Here is an 18,683-nt window from a genome sequence, read left to right as displayed (position 1 = left end):
GAATTAATGACATCCCCTCCTAAACAGCAGCTCATTTTTGTTGCTGGTTTTGGAATATGTGCACTTTACACACTGTCCCACACTCCCCCATAAATGTGAAGCCAAATTAAAGAAAAATTAAATGTCACTTCATGACATTTCAGTAAAGTTAAAAAAGTAAATGTGCAGTGTGCCATTTATGACGCATCATTTCCGCTACCTTCACCGCACAAGCTCTTAAAGAGAGCTGAATGAAATAATGAAACAGGATCTCTGAATGGAGTGGGTGGATCCTTCAGTCATCCGCACATCCTCCATTCATAGATCACTTTCCATTCATAGCAGTAGTATGTATTCTATGGCAGAGCTAGGTGGAAAGAGCAGGCGTAGTAAGCATCCTTGATGAGGGTCCGAGACAGCCCCTTAACCCCCACTGCATCAGATTATGGTGGTGGAGGGGACATAGAGAAGGATTTCACATAACAAATAGGACATCATCACAGGGCAAACATCCTACTGACTGTAAGTTATGTCCCTTTGTTCCAGTTTTTTTTTTCTGGCTGCACTTAGGCTTTACAAATACCAATGTATGCAGTTATGTATCTAATAAAAATAATTATATATATTTTTAAGTGCAACTAGTATAAATAGGGAGCTGGCATAATACAATGAATTCTGCTAACAGTTTTAGCCATTGGCAGTAATCATATGCAGAAAAATTTGATAGGTTGGTTGTACCCAAACCGATTGATGGACCGACTTTGGTACAGTATGCTTGCCCATACATGGATGGAAATTGGGCCGATCCATGCTGACCTGGTCAATTTTTGATGCATGTATGGCTGACTTTACATAAACCATGTAGAAAAAGGCTATTATACTAGGACTCTTTATGCAATAATAATAGTATTTCTATACAATTGACAATATCTATGAAGTGTAGTCTTGAACAGTCCATATGATATTTTGTTTGCAATTTTCTATTGATATTGGTTTTTATTGCAGAACGATAGCTGTGCCTTTAAAGGTTATTTATTCTGTGTCTATAGTGACTAACCTTTTGTGATGAAAAATATTCCAATTTAATTTCCATAGCTGATGAGCTGACTTTTTTTTTTTCTTCCTCTATTGCATAGCGTCTTTTTCATGTAGGCAGTGCCATTGATTCTGGTTCTATTGATCTTAATCTGTGAGCTTGTGATAAGAACCATTCTTGCTGAATAATTCATTATCTTATCTGGTAATTGACATTTGTTTCATGAAGAAGTAGGTTGAAATTTGGTAAGAAAATTAAAATATATTATTTAGAATTAATGTTACTTTACTCCTTGGCATCCAGTTATAGGGGTGATAGGCTGTGTTTTTTTTTTTTTTTTTTTTTTAATTTTAAGCTTTTAGCAGACAAATCCAGGTGAGCTAAGGTAATGTAACACAAAATACTCTGTAGCTTCAATCTCAGTACGCCACAGTTGTCATGTGTGAGCAAGCCAAAAATAGGCTCCGGAGAAGAATAAAGGGGATTGTTTAGAGACTAGAAATTTTATTTTGAACTATATGCAGCTAGAGAACACACTTTTTTATGCTAAACTACAATAATAGGCTGTTTTGTCAGCATTATAATTGTCATGAAAGAAACACCAATAGAATAGCTAAGTGGTTAGTACTTATGTCTAGCAGCACTAGGGTTGTCGGTTCGAATCCCAACCATGTCACTACCTGCCTGGATTTTTCATGTTCTCCGTGTGCCTGTGTGGGTTTCCTCCGGTTACTCTAGTTTCCTCCCACACTCCAGAGACATGCTGGTAGGTTAATTGGCTCCTATCTAAATTGGCCCTAGTATGTGTATGTATGAATGTGAGTTAGGGACCTTAGATTGTAAGCTCATTGGCAGTAGGGACTGATGTGACTGTACAATATACTGTATGTGTAAAGTGCTGTGTAAAATGACTGCGCTTTATAAGTACCTATAATAAATAAATAGAATATATGAAAATATCCCTTTGAAAGATTACATTTTCCGCTGACTATGAATGAGACCATTTTCAGAGAGTGCCTTAATGAGTCTGCCATTGTAAGTCTTCTCACTTGGCTAGGGCTAATTTATTTTTGTGTTCATTGGTAGACACAGCCTTCACTTCTTGACTGTAGGATTATTCCACCACCTTTGGAGTAGGACTAAGCAGAAAAAAAAAAGAACAAGTGCAGTACCGCCTATGGGCAGTCTTAACTGGTAGTAAATCCCCTCTCTGCTTTAGGCAGCTCAGTTTTTTTTTTGACTAATATAAAATTAAGGACCTAGCTCCCTACTGGGACCTGTGATTCCATAGGTTTTTTATTTTTCTCTTTATTTTGCGGGATCTTCAATCAACTGCCGGGCTGGGCGACAGACTGGATAATATAGATCCTTGTAGTCTCCTCAGCCTGGGCAATGAGCGCATGCAGACCTTATCTAAGCGCTGGGTAGGCTGCGACGAGCCCCATCCTGGATCGGGTGGTAGGTGAGTTAACTGTCTCGCAGGGACACATACAGTATGACCAGGCATCTGACTTCTGTGTCACAGTGTCACCATAGCCAACAGTCTCCCACTCCTGTCAATGAACTCAGAGAAAAGGATTTTCGGTGAGTAACAAAAAATCCAGTTTTCCTGGCTGTCACGCTGACCCTCTGAATTCAGTGCTTTAAGGTGTTAATTCAACTATGCTGATAAGAGTTACAGTATAGTGTGATTCCGACATTCCTGATCTGAATACTTGTCAGTGCCCTTTAACAGTGCTGATGACATTGTGTTAGTATAATAGCCTGGCAACTAGCTTTTTCAGAAGGTGGTAAGCAGGGGTAGCCCACATATTTGAGTTAGGCAAGATTTAGGATACAAACCTTACAGCCATAAAGCTGTAGAAGTGAACAAGAACTGAAATTATTATTATTATTATTATTATACAGGATTTATATAACGCCAACAGTTTGCTCATTGATTTACAATATAACAGGAAACAATACAGTTCAATACAAGAGGGATAGGAGGGCCCTGCTCCTTGGAGCTTACAATCTAGGAGGAAATAAAAGCATTGTCCATTTTCTTTGATGTAGTGGCATGAAACACAAGGCATTCAGCAGATGCTTGTTTTGCACTCATTTCTGTGTGGCCACTGATGCCAGTAAAGCAGTTTTACTGAGCTTTAAGAGGGTGACGGAGGAGGCTACAGAAGTGTAGCCTGAAATTAAAATGTGATCTGAGAAAGGGAGCAGTAAGATTATTGGAAAGTATGAGCCCATATACAAGTTTTAGTTATGCGGATACACCCTTGAGCTTAAAAGGCACATCAATCATTGACAGATTTTGACAACTTGCTGTTTATAGGTCATTTAAATATGAATTGTTAAAACAAGTTAAGCTTGGTATACTTTTTTTCTTTTTTTTTTTTGTAGCTGGTAACTGTTTATTTGGCTGGTTTCTGGACTCTCCTATTCTTCAGGGTAACCTAGGACTCAGGGCTGCCATTAGAAATCATGGGGCCCCATACAAGCAACCTGACAACCCCCTTCCAAATATACAGTTTATTATGCTTCAGTTATAAATCAACATAGTGAGTGATAGATACCAATCACTCATTGAGTTCATTCAGGAAAAGAAGGGGCTGGTAAATGTGACATATTAACTGGTCCGGTGATCGGTGCGGCACCCAGGGGGAAATTACTGGAACCGATCCTCTGTATGGCTCTCTGCAGCAGCTAAAAGCTGGCTGAGGGAGAGGAGAAGAAGCCAGATTTCAGCTGCTACAGAGGGAGCCATACAGGGGTTCGGTTACAGTAATTGCCCCCTCCAATGCTGATCACCCTCCCTGCCCACATCTGATTCACCCAGTTGCCTGGGCCCTCCTACTGGCCTGGACCCCGTGCAGGAAGACCAGCGGTACCCCCTTATCCACGGCCCTGCTAGAACCACTGTAAACTGGCTCAGGATGGAGAGCAAGAGGAGCTCAGGGAACATCTGTTTCCAGATCTCGTCTTTGACTAAAGAACCTGAAGCATTTCTTCACTTCCTGGTTCAGAGCTATCATTCCTCAGCTGTTGAGGCGAGGGAAGCAGCTTATTAAGCACAGTCTGTGCTTGAGTAGCTGCAGTGGAGAGTAGTTGAGACATTTGGTGATCTAATGGAACCTGATGTCTCCATAAAGAGAACCGGTCACCTGCACATGCTATCACATAGAGACTTTTGGCCCCCTTGTGATAGCACCAAAGTGAAATGAAAAAAGCATAGATATAGATTAACAGCAACCTTTCTGCACACACATGAAAGTAAATTCATGCATACGGCATGCGTGTGTATGCAAACAATGATTTGCCGCACATATGAGGTATTGCAGTGAATCAGAGTGGCAGCAATGGTTCTGGGGCCATCATTCATGGTAGACTCTAAATTTATGAGCTGTAAAGGCTTTTAAAGCATCCCCTATGGACAATTTTGGGTACAGTAGTTATCCGCCATTTCACAGGCATACAGTTTTATGGCTTGACATGTTTGGTATCTGTTTACTCAGTGTAACCCTATATTTTAATTGGGTATCTTTATTTGTTTGTAAAAAAAAAAAAGTTTGGTAAAAAAGACGCTATTTGAATGCACACAAACAGTATGCATATATGCGACCTCTCAGCGGGTGGGCTTTAACGCCAAAAGGCTGCATATAAGTGTGCCTATGTAAATATTTTCTGTGCTGAGAGCGTGCAAGCTCCCAGCATGGTTACCCGCCTACTTGCGATCTGGAGCTTTACAATCATGTGACCGTTGACTGCCAAACACAGTGGTCACATGATTGAAATGGCCCTCCTCCGTTTTCCCAGCATTTAGAATCTCTTAAAGGTCCAGGAGGAGGAAGTAGGAAGGGGTTAAAAAAATGCAGATTTTAACATGTCTGTTAAAAATTACAAAATTGCCCTGGACTCAAGGTGGTTAATACATACACCTAGTCAAAACTGGAAATGCAAATATTCACGTTCTGCTAATCTAGTGGTCAGAACAGAAGTTGGCATAACAACTGAACATGAGGCTTCTTGTCACATGGGGTACTTGCCTTTAATAACCTGAATTTAACCACGTGATAATACACTTACATCGAGTTGTAATGCTTGCATGAATGAATCTAAATATGATCAGTTCTTTAAAGGAGTTTTAATAAATAACTAGACCAAAAAGAAAAAAGTTGTTCAAAAGTTTTATATAAGTAACCCTGAATGTAGAGTGTGCTCAGCAGTGCAAAGTCTTATAGCCTGTATATTGCACAGGAGATAGACTCTTCTTATTAGAAAACACGAATATGGTTCACACAGAATTCGGCTTTAAAATTGTGCTACTTCAGCTGTAGCAGTGCGATTTCATGTGCAGCTTGCTGTCATCTGTGTGACTTCATGCACAGATGTCAATGCAAGTTTCACATGAAATCGCCAAAAATAATGCAGGAGCCTTATTCAAAATTCGTGCTAGTAGGAGTCACAAATCGCATTGGTGTAAACAGGGGCTTAAGGGCCAGGACCTAAAGTTATATTCTGCATCAGTTAATTTAAGGTAGATTGACTGTGGCTCTGGAATACACTGAATGTTCTCAATTTCTGCCCCCAGGTTTTCAGTGCTATGCATTTTGGGGTGTGCCTACCCCACCCCACCCTTCCCCGCCTCGCCTAACTTACAGTTAATAAAGTAAAGTTGTAATGCACATAGGCTAACTTACATTGAAATTAAGTAAATATGATAAACCACTAAGCTCTCTTAGAACTTTTTTTTGTATAGCTTCAAAGCTCACACATTTTGCATGCAGTGATAAAAGGTTGACAGTTTCGACTTGGAAAGATAAATTAGAAGTTAATGAATCATAGCAAGTGTAGATATATAAGGATCATGCAGCTTTTGGTAATGTTGATTGATCATGTTTGTGTTGTTTTTCAGGTGGTGTTAGTGAGATGGAACGAACCATTCCAAAAGTTGGCAACCTGTGATGCAGATGGAGGGATATTTGTATGGATTCAATATGAAGGCAGATGGTCTGTGGAATTGGTCAATGATCGGGGAGCACAGGTGGGCAGTACACTGGAAATCTTTTAGATGAAAGTGTTATATTTCTTTATATTACTTCTTTACAATAAATTAGCTTTGCATTATATTTATTTCTGCCAGTTCTTTAAATTAGCTTTTGCATTATATAATTTTGGTGTGTGCTGATGTGTTGTATTGTCTATATTGTAAGTAAAAAGTGTGTTTTTTTTTTTTTATGATTACATTTTTCTTATCAGTTTTTGAATCATACTAGTGCTCGTCTCCCTTGTGTTTGAAAAAGTAATCATACTTGACACAAACCTGTGCATTGCTCGTATATGAGAAACTGACAAGTTTATTGTGTGAGCTACACACAGCAATACACAAAAAACACCATTTTGCTACCAAATGGCATGCATAAACCATTAACAGAGCAACAATTTTTTAAAACATCTAGCCCAGACCTGGGCAAACTATGGCCCCAGGACCACATCTGGTCCTTTGGCTGTCTCTATCTGGCCCTGAAAATCATATTTTCCTGGTATGAAGCCAGGAAGTAGCACCCATGGAAATGTGTGATTGAAAGGTTTTTGTCCTTTTTCCAATTGGGAGGGGAAATGAAAATTGGCCTTAAGTACCATTAAAGGTCAGATCTCAGTTCCATTAATTTTTTTTCCCAGAGACCGTTGTTTCTCACTCTTTGTTTCGTACTTCGTGCATGGTGTAACGTGGACTGTCTATCAGTTCATCCCTTGTGTCCTTGTGACTTGAACGTGGTCTTGGCTGTACTTGCAGAAGCCACATTTTGAACCAGTTCAAGAGACTCTGTTAGTTCTTCTGTTAGTTCTGGCTCGGAAGGTGGCTTCTTTGGTTGCTATCACTTCGGCAAGGAGCGTGTCAGAGCTGGCAGCTTTTTTATGCACGTAGCTGTTCTTGGTCTTGTATCATGATGAGTTGATGTTGCATACTCCTTCATCTTTTTTGCCTAGAGTGGTTTCTAGTTTTCGCTTGAATCAGTACAGTGTCTTGCCTTTCTTTTTTCCTAGTCCACAGTTGGCAGGAAAAATATCGCTGCATGCTCTGAATGTAGTTGGAATGGTCAGTTCAAATGGTTACTTGAGTTCGGTGGTACAGGTCAGGAATCCTGGTTTGTGCAACCAGAAGGGCCAACAGCATCCAGGTCAACTATTTCTCATTTGGATCTGCCAGTTAATCATTCAAGCCTATGGTTTGAAGGGTAAGGTCTCACTCTACTAGGAGTATGGGGGCATCTTGGGCTATTCGCCATCAGGTGCCAGTTGCGCAGGTTTGCAAGGCCGCGACATGGTCTTCAGTTCATACATTCACATGGTTTTGCAAGGTGGATGTCAGAGCTGCAAAGGATTCTGCCTTTGGCCGCAGCTTGTCACGTACGGCTGAGTAGGATCTTTGGGATAGATTGCAGTGGTTATTATGATGTCTCCCACCCCTCAGATCTTTTATTGCTTTAGGACATCCCACATAATCATGAATAGCCTGCTCTGTGTCAGGACAAATCTGATTATTGGAGGAGAGCACACGGAGTTCCCAGCACAGCTAGAAAACTGACCACAGTGTGCTCTCATGCCTAGTGTAGTCACTGTTTAATAGGTAAGTAGAGGGACTGGCAGGAACACCAGTGATTTTACAAAAGGAAACAATGCAATGCAAAGTGAACTGGATACGTTTTCATACAAGTACATGGTACAGCAGGTCCATATCAGGAATATGACATGTTGGATTAACATATTCTTTAAGCACATCTAAAGCTTAAAAAATAGAGTAGGATAGAGTACGAAGGGTTATAAATCATGAAACTGAGGGAAAATACTACATTTGTAGTAGTTATCATTGAAACTGGATTAGAGGAAAAGGCTTCCAATAGGGAGACTTGTGGTGACAGCTCACTATTAAGAAATCTCCACTCATTTGCTGATTGAAAATTTAAAAAAGTGGGATTTAACCCTTTCTTAATCTATCCAAAAATGTAAAAAAGTTTTGACTTTAGATCTACTTTAACATCTTCCTCCAGCAATTCTTACAGACTCTTTAGAGACTGGCACATCAGAAGACTAGTGTTTGTGTCAGCCTATCAACTATACATGATTACGATGTATGTGATGTCTTTATTTTTTAGATGCTCTTGGGTATTTTCTTCTTTGGTTTAACTCGAGGAAATTTTATTTTTTATTATGAATTTTTGTGATGCAGAAATCTTAAAGCTTTTGCTGTAATATTCACATTTAATCCAGAGATTTTCCCTGCAGTACTTTCTTTCTGCCACTAGATGTGTTCAGTAGATGACCAGCATCACTTCTGCTGAGCCCAGGTTATGCTGGGCCCACCCTAGCCTGTGACTGGATAATGAAAAAAAGCAGCACGTTGATTTGCTCATCTCTCTATCACTCTGCTGTTTTTCCTATCAGCATATTTCTTGTCAGTACATAAAGTGATTTGCTCCTTGTACTGGTTCTTCTTTTCACACTACTATACAAAACCTGAAAGATCCTGTTGCCAGGTCAAATTGCTTACACTGCCTGCATTTAAAAATACATTTAATGATGTATTAATGATTATAGAGCTGCATTGACTTGTGGCTTTCATGTCTGCCTAGAGCTCAACTTCAATCTTTACGTATACAATTTATGGCTGTCTGCTTGTACATATTTTAAATGGTCTCTCAAAAGCATATTAATAAAGCAAGACATAAACATAAATCTCTAGCACAGAAAACTCTTTGCATTTTCAGAAATGACTCTAGACATTGATGTCATCATGTTGCCTGCAATAATGAAGCCAAGCATGGTAGCCTGAGCATAATAATCTATTTAATGGGCTTTTACATGAGGCCATCCATCTAAATTAGCTAAACTGGATCAAATATCTATCATTTCTCCTTTGATGGAATTGCTTGCTCTAATACCAATCATGTAATTGAAATGCAAAGTGTTCAGTTCCTTTTAATGACAATATATCTGAGGTGCAAATCTGCAGAACTGCTTTGAGAAGGGTAATATATGTAAGAAAATTGCCAGCAAATGTAAATTGTTTAAGGTGTAGATGAAAGTTTATCCCCAGACATATTTATTGGCCATCAAGAGAAAGGCGCAGTAAAGCTATAGATGCAAGTTACCTTAACCTCATCATGCTAGCCCTATGCATATACAGTTGTTTTCAAAATAATAGCAGTGTGTTGAAAAAGGTGAATAAAGCTCAAAATCCTTCTAATAGCTTTTATTTCCATACACGCAAATGCATTGGGAACACTGCACATGCTATTCCAAATCAAAACATGAAGAAAAATATATTAAATTTGTGTTGTTCCTCTAAAAAAAATTGAAGAAAAGTGAATATTAGACTGTTCAAAAAAATAGCAGTGTTTGTATTCTTCTTTACAAACTCAAACATTCATTATGTAAACTGAAAAATGTTTGAAGATTTTGCTTTCCTTTGAATCATTTAATGAATATTTAGTTGTATAAGCACTGTTTCTGAGAACTGGTGTACATCTGTGTTGCATGGAGTCAACCAACTTCTGGCACCTGTGAACAGGTATTCCAGCCCAGGATGATTGGACTACATTCCACAGTTCTTCTCTATTTCTTGGTTTTGCCTCAGAAACTGCATTTTTGATGTCACCCCACAAGTTTTCTATTGGATTAAGATCCGGAGATTGGGCTGGCCACTCCATAACGTCAATCTTGTTGGTCTGGAGCCAAGATGTTGCACATTTACTGGTGTGTTTGGGGTCGTTGTCTTGTTGGAACACCCATTTCAAGGGCATTTCCTCTTCAGCATAAGGCAGCATGGCCTCTTCAAGTATTCTGATGTATTCAAACTGATCCATGATCCCTGGTATGCGATAAATAGGCCCAACACCGTTGTATGAGAACCATCCCCATATCATGATGCTTGCGCAACCATGCTTCACTGTCTTCACAGTGTACTGTGGCTTGAATTCAGTGTTTGGGGGTCGTCTGACAAACTGTCTCCGGCCACTAGACCCAAAAAGAACAATCTTACTTTCATCAGTCCACAAAATGTTGCGCCATTTCTCTTTAGGCCAGTCAATGTGCTCTTTGGCAAATTGTAACCTCTTCAGCACATGTCGTTTTTTTCAACAGTAGGACTTTGCGGGGGCTTCTTGCAGATAGCTTGGCTTCACATAGGCATCTTCTAATTGTAACAGTACTCACAGGTAACTTTAGACCTTCTTTGATCTTCCTGGAGCTGATTGTTGGCTGAGTCCTTGCCATTTTGGCTATCTTTCTATCCATTCGAATAGTAGTTTTTCGCTTTCTTCCACGTCTTTCATGTTTTGGTTGCCATTTTAAAGCATTTGCGATCTTTTTAGCTGAGCAGCCTATCATTTTCTGCACTTCTTTATATGTTTTCCCCTCTCCAATCAACTTTTTAATCAAGGTACGCTGTTCTTCTGAACAATGTCTGGAACGACCCATTTTCCTCAGAATTTCAGAGAGAAATGCAATGTAACCAGCATGTACATTTGCTGCCTTCCTTCCTTAAATAAGGGCAATAATTGCCACCTGTTTTACAAAGAATGAATGACCTCACTAATAGAACTCCACACTGCTATTATTTTGAACATGCCCCTTTCAATTAGTGATTCAATTACACAGAATCAGCAGCATGCATGTCAGGAGTGTTGGGTCTATTGGATTTCTATTACTTTACTACACCTGCTAGTAAATTATTTGCCATGTAGAAATATCATTTCTACCAAAAACAGTGATTGATCAGGTTAGTGATGTCTGACTGCTATTATTTTGAACACAACTGGATGTGCCGTTCAGCGGGTGGGCCTTAACTCCGGCCCTGTGTAAACAACTACCTATGCTGAGAGCGTGTTCCCTGCACGCTTCCAACAAGGTATCCAGCGGGGATCAGTAAGCTCGCAGTGCATACTTGCGATCAAGAGCTTTCTGATCATGTGACCACTGTGAAAGCCAAGCACAGCAGTCACATGACTCAAATTCCTGCCTCTTGGCTTTTAGAACTCTTTTTTCTCATAATAAACTTTTGTTTGGTTTTACAAACATAGTTACAACAACAAAAAAACAAAACAAAAATAGGACAGTGAAAAGCTACACAATATCACAGTATAGGTGTTGCGGTAAATGCTTTTAGAACTCTTAAAGGGCTGAGAGGTGGCCAGCGTGAAGGAGTTAAGATAGAGATATACAACACCAATTTAAGAAAAAAAATTGGGACACTTTGTAAAATCTACATAAAAACAGAATGCAATGATTTGCAAATCTCATAAACCCATATTTTATTCACATTAGAAAACATATCAGATGTTTAAACCAGGGGTGTCCAAACTATGGCCCTCCAGTTGTTGAGGAACTGCAAGTCCCATGAGGCCTTGCAAGACTCTGACATCTACAGGCAAGATACCCAGAGACTGAGGCATGATGGGACTTGTAGTACTTCAACAGCTGAAGGGCCATAGTTTGGACACCCCTGGATTAAGCAGAGAAAATGTACCAGTTTAAGAAACAAATAAGGTAATTTTTAAATTAATGGCTGCAGTACATCTCAAAAATGTTGGGACAGGGCCTTGTTTACCACAGTGTAGCATCTACTCTTCTTTTAACAACACTGTAAATGCCTGGGAACTGAGGAGACCAGTTGCTGGAGTTTTGAGAGAGTGATATACAGCGGGTAAACTAAGTCAGCATTTTTCTCTGTAAAAATATTTTTAAAGGTGCTATTGATCTGAACTTTTCACCAAGTGTTGGTAACAACCCATGCAATCCAATAAGTTCAGAAATTAAGTTATGTGTAATAAAAAGGAATGACACAGGCAAAAAGCAGTGAACACATGAAGAAAGGGAGGTGCAAAAAGGCACGGAAAGCCAGTTGAAATCTATCAGTAATTAGAAAGCAATCCTGCTCCTTGTCAGTGCAAATTAATATCAGCTGGTTCAGTCTCAACTGATGGCCTATAAAAAGGTGTCTCATTACCAAGGTGTCAGACAAGAAACATCTCATGATGGATAAAAGCAAAGAGCTCTCTCAAGACCTCTGCAACTTTATTGTTGTAAAACATACTGATAACATTGGTTACAGAAGGATTTCTAAACGCCTGAATGTTCCATTGAGCACTGTTGGGGCTATAATCCAGAAGTGGAAAGAACATCATTTCACCATAAACTGGCCATGACCAGGTACTCCTCGCAAAATTTCTGACAAAGGAGTGAAAAGAATTATCAAAAGAGTTTTCCAAGAGTCAGGGACCACTTGTGGAAAGCTTCAGAAAGACCTGTAATTAGCAGTTACAATTGTTTCAAAGAAAACAATAAGTAATGCACCTAACCGCCATGGCCTGTATGCATGCTCACAACGCAAGACTCCATTCATGAAGAAAAAGCATGTTGAAACTCGTTTAAGGTTTGCTGGACAACATTTAGACAAGCCTGTGAAATACTGGGAGACTATAGTCTGCTCAGATGAGACCAAAATTTAACTCTTTGGATGCCATAATACACACCATGTTTGGCGGTCAAATGGTACTGCACATCACCCCAAAAATACCATACCAACAGTGAAGTTTGGAGGTGGGAACATCATGGTGTAGGGCTGTTTTTCAGTATATGGTACTGGCAAAATTCATATCAATGAAGGATGGATGAATGGAAAAATGTATCAAGATATTCTTGATAAAAATCTGCTGCCATCTACCAGGATGATGAAGATGAAATGAGGGTGTACATTTCAGCAAGACAATGATCTCAAACTTAAAGCCAAGAAAACTCAATTGGTTTCAAAGAAAGAAAATAAAACTGCTAGAATGGTTTAGCCAATCACCTAACTTGAATCCAATAGAAAATCTATGAAAAGAACTAAAGATCAGAGTTCATCAAAGATACCCAGGGAACCTTCAGGATTTGAGGACTGTTTGTGTGGAAGAATGGGCCAAAATCACACCTAAGCAATGCATGCAACTAGTTTCTGCATACAGGAGGGATCCTGAAGCTGTCATTACTAGCAAAGGATTTTGTATGAAGTATTAAATACATTTCAGTTAGCGTGTTCAATACTTTCATTACATTTTATTACACATAACTTAATTTCCGAAATTTTTGTGTTGGTTTCTTTGTATGTATGGATTGCATGGGTTGTTACTGACGTGTGGTGAAAATCTCATGTCAATAGCACCATTAGAAATATATTTACCAAGAAAATTGGTGACGTGTTCAATACTTATTTTACCTGCTGTAACTAAATAATAATTACAGCGCTGGTTCAATAATATAAATTATTCTTTGTGAAAATTAATGGCAATAAATCATTCAATAAATATTGTGATTAAATAAAGTCCTCCAAACAATTAATAAAAATATTTTAACCAAAATTAATTTCAAACAAAAGAAGTTCAATTAAAAAAATCCAACGGTCTAATGACTAAAAAAGAATCACATCACCAGGAGATAAAATGTGCACATTTGAACAAGAGGAGAGCAGAGACGTCAGAATCAAACCGCCTTTTTACACAATACACAGCAATACACACCAAATTGTGCATGTGCGGAGTGCCTCCTAGGGCTCTGTACTGTCAGCAGATGGATTGGGGACTGTAGAAGAAGGGGAGGATTGGAGAAGGCAGGATCAAACGGCCGTTTTACACAATGCAGAGGATTAACCCCTTAGGTTCCACAGTGAGCATAACAAACATGCTTTACTGTATATACAGACTGATTTTACTGTTGTGGGTTTAGTAACACTTTAATTCCAAAGAAATTCCAAGCAGGGGCAGTCCACTTTAAAGCTTCACCTCCACTACTGTCCTCTCCCCATTCAGTGGTTCAGTAGATTTCATAGCCAGCATAAAAATCATAAAATCACAGGATCCCATAGTGTAGCATTGTAATCATCTAAATGTATTTGAAACACGTAATCAAGGTACTCACAATCGTTTAAGCGTAAGCTTATAATCTAGCCTATACAGGTGTTGGCAAAGATATACAGAGAAGCCGCAGGCAAAATGCTTGCTCCTTATTAACAAAAAATAAGAGCCGAAGCTGCATGTTCTTATCTTTACCCGTCCTTGCTCAGCTGAGTGCGTGAGGAATGAGGAGGCTTGTTAGCCCTGAAGGATCTGCTTTTTCAGTGTAATCCTTGTGCGGGCAAAGAGGGATATAAGCTGTCTGCTGACAGTTCACATCCCGTACACCAGCTCAGAGCTGGTGGGATCTACAGCAGTTGTCTATATGGAAAACTGCCACATTCTCTCTGTGAAGTGCAGACCCTGTGCCAGTTTCTGTATCTCTCTGGACTATAAACTGGCACGGGTGGTGCAGATACACCCAAAACAGGTTTATCTGCTTAGTTAATGTGGTGCATACCACTCCGCATTTCTTTTGCCATTATAGTGGCGCTGGAAACTTCTTTAATTTCCTGGTTTGTGCTCTTTTTCATCTCAAAGTTTGGAGGTATGCATAAGGAAGATGATTATTGCACACCTGTGGGACATCACTTCTCACAAGACCACACTATGGAATATTTTAAATGTTGGTTCCTAAACGGAACTTTAAAATACTAAGGAAAGGGGAACTTTTTAACTATGAGTCTATGAATAATAATTGTATTTGACACAAGAAATAATGGACTAAGGTGTCCTTTTATCATGCAGCGGTAAATGACCGCTGCTCAGTTCTTCGGCATTCTCAGAGGAGATAGTTTTGAATGCCTTTTTTTATGAAGCGGTGTAGATCGCTTCTGCGAATGAAGAGAGAAGTGATCTACAAACGCTTTGAATGCTGGCAAACGGCTGCTGTTACTATAATCTCACGAGATTACAGTAAGAGATCAGTCAAACACCGTTTACTAAGCACCGGTAAATTACCGCTGCTTCGTTTGCGGTTCTCCCAATTTTCCAGCTCTGGGCTGGAGAATCTGGAGGGAGAACACAGATCGCCAGTGAAGGGCTGACATCGCTCCTTCATACACTGGCAGTCTGTGTGCTGAGATGATCAGCGGAGAACATGTTCTCCGCTGATCATCTCTGTTTCCTAAACCACTAATGATCTGGGAACAACAACGATCCTTAGGATTTCCGCTGATCTCTGTTTCATAAAAGGACACCTAAATGTGGACTTCTGATTGCTATATCACTAGCCAAATGACTATTCCTATCCAGACCCCACATTCTCTTTCCCTATTCCATAGCCCACTACTTTCCTTATCTAAACTATCCCAGTTTAATTACATTACTGTGTACCATTGTGTACCATTGATACTTGGACCAAAAAGAAAGGAACGTTTGTCCTGAAAATAAGTTGTTTGTACTAATACGGCTACAGTCACCCCCCATTACATGTAATTTTTAGGTATCCAACTCCAAAAACACCAAGAAAGATAATTTTTTTTCTCTCTCTCAGTCCTGGTCTGGGACTGTTTGCTCCTAGCAAATTATAATCTCCAGTGTTTTTTTTAGCATTAAAACCATCACTTATGGTTTCTGGCAGTGAAGACACTGACTCAAACAAGAATTATAAGCAGATACTACCATTGTTACATAACTAAACAGTTAGTAAAAAGTCCAACCCGAGGTGATCATATTCTAGACCTAGTACTGACAAGTTGAGATAGACTGTCTAATGTTGAGGTGGGAGAAAATTTGGGTTCTAGTGATCACTAATGTCTTTGGTTTGATATTAAAAGAGGAACTGAAAAGTCATGTACAAAAACAAAAGTTTTAAATTTCAAAAAAAGACAAATGTTGCTGAAATGGGAGAATTTCTAAATAATTGAAAGGTTGGAGTAAAACAACAGGAGTAAGTAATCAGTGGGCACTGTTAAAGTCTACCATCCTGGAGGCAACTAGATTATATGTCAGGCAAGTTAGTAAGAATAAATGGGAAAAAAAACCAATATGGTTCACTAAAGAGATAAGTAGGATAGCAAAGGGAAAAACAATCAGCATATAGGTGTTTCAAGGAAATAGGACGTGTAGCTGACAGAGAACAGTAAAAGAAGGCCAAACACATTATTAGTGCTGCCAAACCACAGAAAGAGGAGGAAATTGCTAAATCTATTAAGACGGCAGATAAAACCTTTTTTAGGTACAATAGTGATATAAAAAATACGATGGGATCACTAAAAATGAAAACTGGGCACAACACTTATGTTGAGGGAGACCTGGATGTAGCAAACCACTTAAACAATAACTTTTGTTCAGTCTTCTCAGAAAAAATTATACTAACAATAATAAGTTGGGAAATCATATTGGTTCTAGTAATGATGGTTCATTTTTAGGATTTCTGGAGACAGAGGTAGCAGAGGAACTGGCTCAGTTAAAGATTAATAAAGCAATGGGTCCTGATGGTATTCATCCCAGAGTTCTAAGAGAACTTCAAGGTATAATTGTTGGACCATCAACTGATCTTTTTTTTTATCAATGTCTTCTTAACAGGAGAAGTTCCCTATGACTGGTGGACAGCCAATATTTTACCTATTCACAAGAAGGGCAGCAAGGTAGAAGCTGGCAATTACAGGCCAGTGAGTTTAACATCTGTTGTAGTTAAGTTAATGGAATCACTCCTGAAAAGAAGAATCATTGATCACGTAAAACCACACAACTTGCTTGATCCAAAGCAGCATGGCTTTATTGAGGGCAGATCATGTCAGACTAAGTTGATTTTTTGACTATATTACCAATGTTTTGGACCAGGGTGGTGCTGTGGACATAGCGTACCTTGATTTCAGCAAGGCATTTTATACAGTTTCACATAATGACCTAATACAAAAGTTGTACAAGCTAGGACTTACAATAGCCCTTGGGTGGTTCAGTGGATATGCAGCTGGCTAAAGGATAGATACCAGAGTGTGGATGTAAATTGGGTTCACTCGGAAAAGAAACTAGTAATGCACCACAACATTGCTGGAAGATTGGGAAAAAAATGTTTCTACATGTAAAATAATGCACCTAAGGAAAAAGAATCCCTTGAGAGAGTACAACATTGGGGGTACGTTGTTGGCCAGCATTCCAGAGGAAAAGGACTTGGGGGTACTTATTTCAGATGATTGCAAAATGAGCAAACAGTGTGACCAGGCAGTGGGGAAAGCAAATATTATTGTCGGATGCATCACTAGAGGGGTCACCAGCAGGAGGAAGGAGGTCCTGATTCCTCTATATAGGTCTTTAGTTAGACCTCATTTAGAATACTGTGTACAGTTCTGGAGACCTCACTTACAAAAAGATATTGATAAGCTAGAACGAGTTCAGAGACGGGTAACAAAAATGGTGAAAGGTCTGGGGGATAAAACATCAAGATCGATTTCAGGAACTTAACATGTACGGTCTGGAGGAAAGAAGGAAAAGGGGAGTCGTGATTGATACCTTTAAATACATCAAGGGCATGAATAAGGTTCAGGAGGGCAGTATTTTCAACATGAAACCAAAATCAAGAACATGGGACATGACCTTAAACTAACTGGAGGAAAGTTCAAAACTAATCTCAGAAAATACCATTTTACTGAAGGAGTAGTTGATGCTTGGAATAAACGTCCAGCAGAGGTAGTGAGCCAGTCAATAGTAAAAAGCTTCAATGATACTTGGAACAAACCTAGATCTATACTCAGGCAAAAAAGTTAAAAACAAAAAACAACCCCCCCCTCCCCCTTCAAAAAAAACAAAAAAATAATACTCTATGGTCAACTCAGTCTTTTTCTGCCTTCACTATTCTATGTTTCTGTTGTTCTCACTCTTGGTGTTCAGGCCGCAGACAAGTTAGGACTATGATGGTAGCTCTTCAAGTAGATAATAGATTCTTATTGCTGTCACCACTGGGGAGATGTGTTTAACCACTTGCCCTCCTGAGGATTTACCCCCCATAATGACCAGGCCTCTTTTTTCTATTCGGCGCTGCACAATTTCAAGTGATAATTGGGCGGTCATGCAATGCTGTACCCAAACAAAATTTTTGTCCTTTTTTTCACACAAATAGAGCTTTCTTTTGGTGATATTTGATCACCTGTGTGCTTTTTATTTTTCGCTCTATAAACAAAAAAAGCCTGAAAATTTTGAATAAAAACAATATTTTTTACATTCGGCTATAAAAAATATATAGTAAACTCAAAGTTGGTCATACATTTAGGCCATAATGTATTCTGCTACATGGCATTGGTAAAAAAAAAATCCAAATAAGTGTATATTTATTGCTTTGTGTGAAAGTTATAATGTCTACAAACTATAGTTACTGCAATTTACGCTATTTTTTTTTTTTTTGCTATACAACGCTGCACTAGTTTAACTGAGAATTGCGCGGTCATGCAATACGGTACATAAATGAAATTTACGTACATTTTTTTCAAACAAATAGAGCTTTCTTTTAGTGGTATTTGATCACCTGTGTGCTTTTATTTTATTTTTGGCGCTATAAACCAAAAAGTTTTGAAAACAAATTAAAAAAAAAAAAAAAAAACCTTTTCGGAAAGTAGACACCCTAAGCTATTTGCTGAGAGGCATATTGAGTCCATGGAAGATTTAGTTTTTTTCCACAAGTTTTTGAAAAATTACAAAAACTTTTTTTTTTTTTACACAAAATTGTCATTTAAATGATATATTTCTCACACAAGCCATGGGTATATGTGGAATTACACCCCAAAATACACTCTGCTGCTTCTACCAAG

The 18,683-nt window shown here is 38.9% G+C and overlaps 1 protein-coding gene across 1 annotated transcript in view; it reads left to right on the top strand.

The window, feature by feature from the left end:
- The window catches only part of TULP4 (TUB like protein 4), a 219,326-nt gene that overhangs the window by 90,491 nt on the left and 110,152 nt on the right, over positions 1 to 18,683 (top strand). The window contains exon 3 of the mRNA XM_089669724.1: positions 5,922 to 6,050. Coding sequence (XP_089525850.1) covers positions 5,922 to 6,050 — 129 coding nt within the window. The remainder of the gene's footprint in view (positions 1 to 5,921; positions 6,051 to 18,683) is intronic.

Source organism: Staurois parvus, unplaced genomic scaffold (genome assembly GCF_062004578.1).
Source record: "Staurois parvus isolate SC_StPar_1 unplaced genomic scaffold, SC_StPar_1.0 ptg000081l, whole genome shotgun sequence".
NCBI classification, from domain to species: Eukaryota; Metazoa; Chordata; class Amphibia; order Anura; family Ranidae; genus Staurois; species Staurois parvus.
Note: the sequence above shows the minus strand (reverse complement) of the source record. Positions and strands in the feature narration are given on the sequence as shown.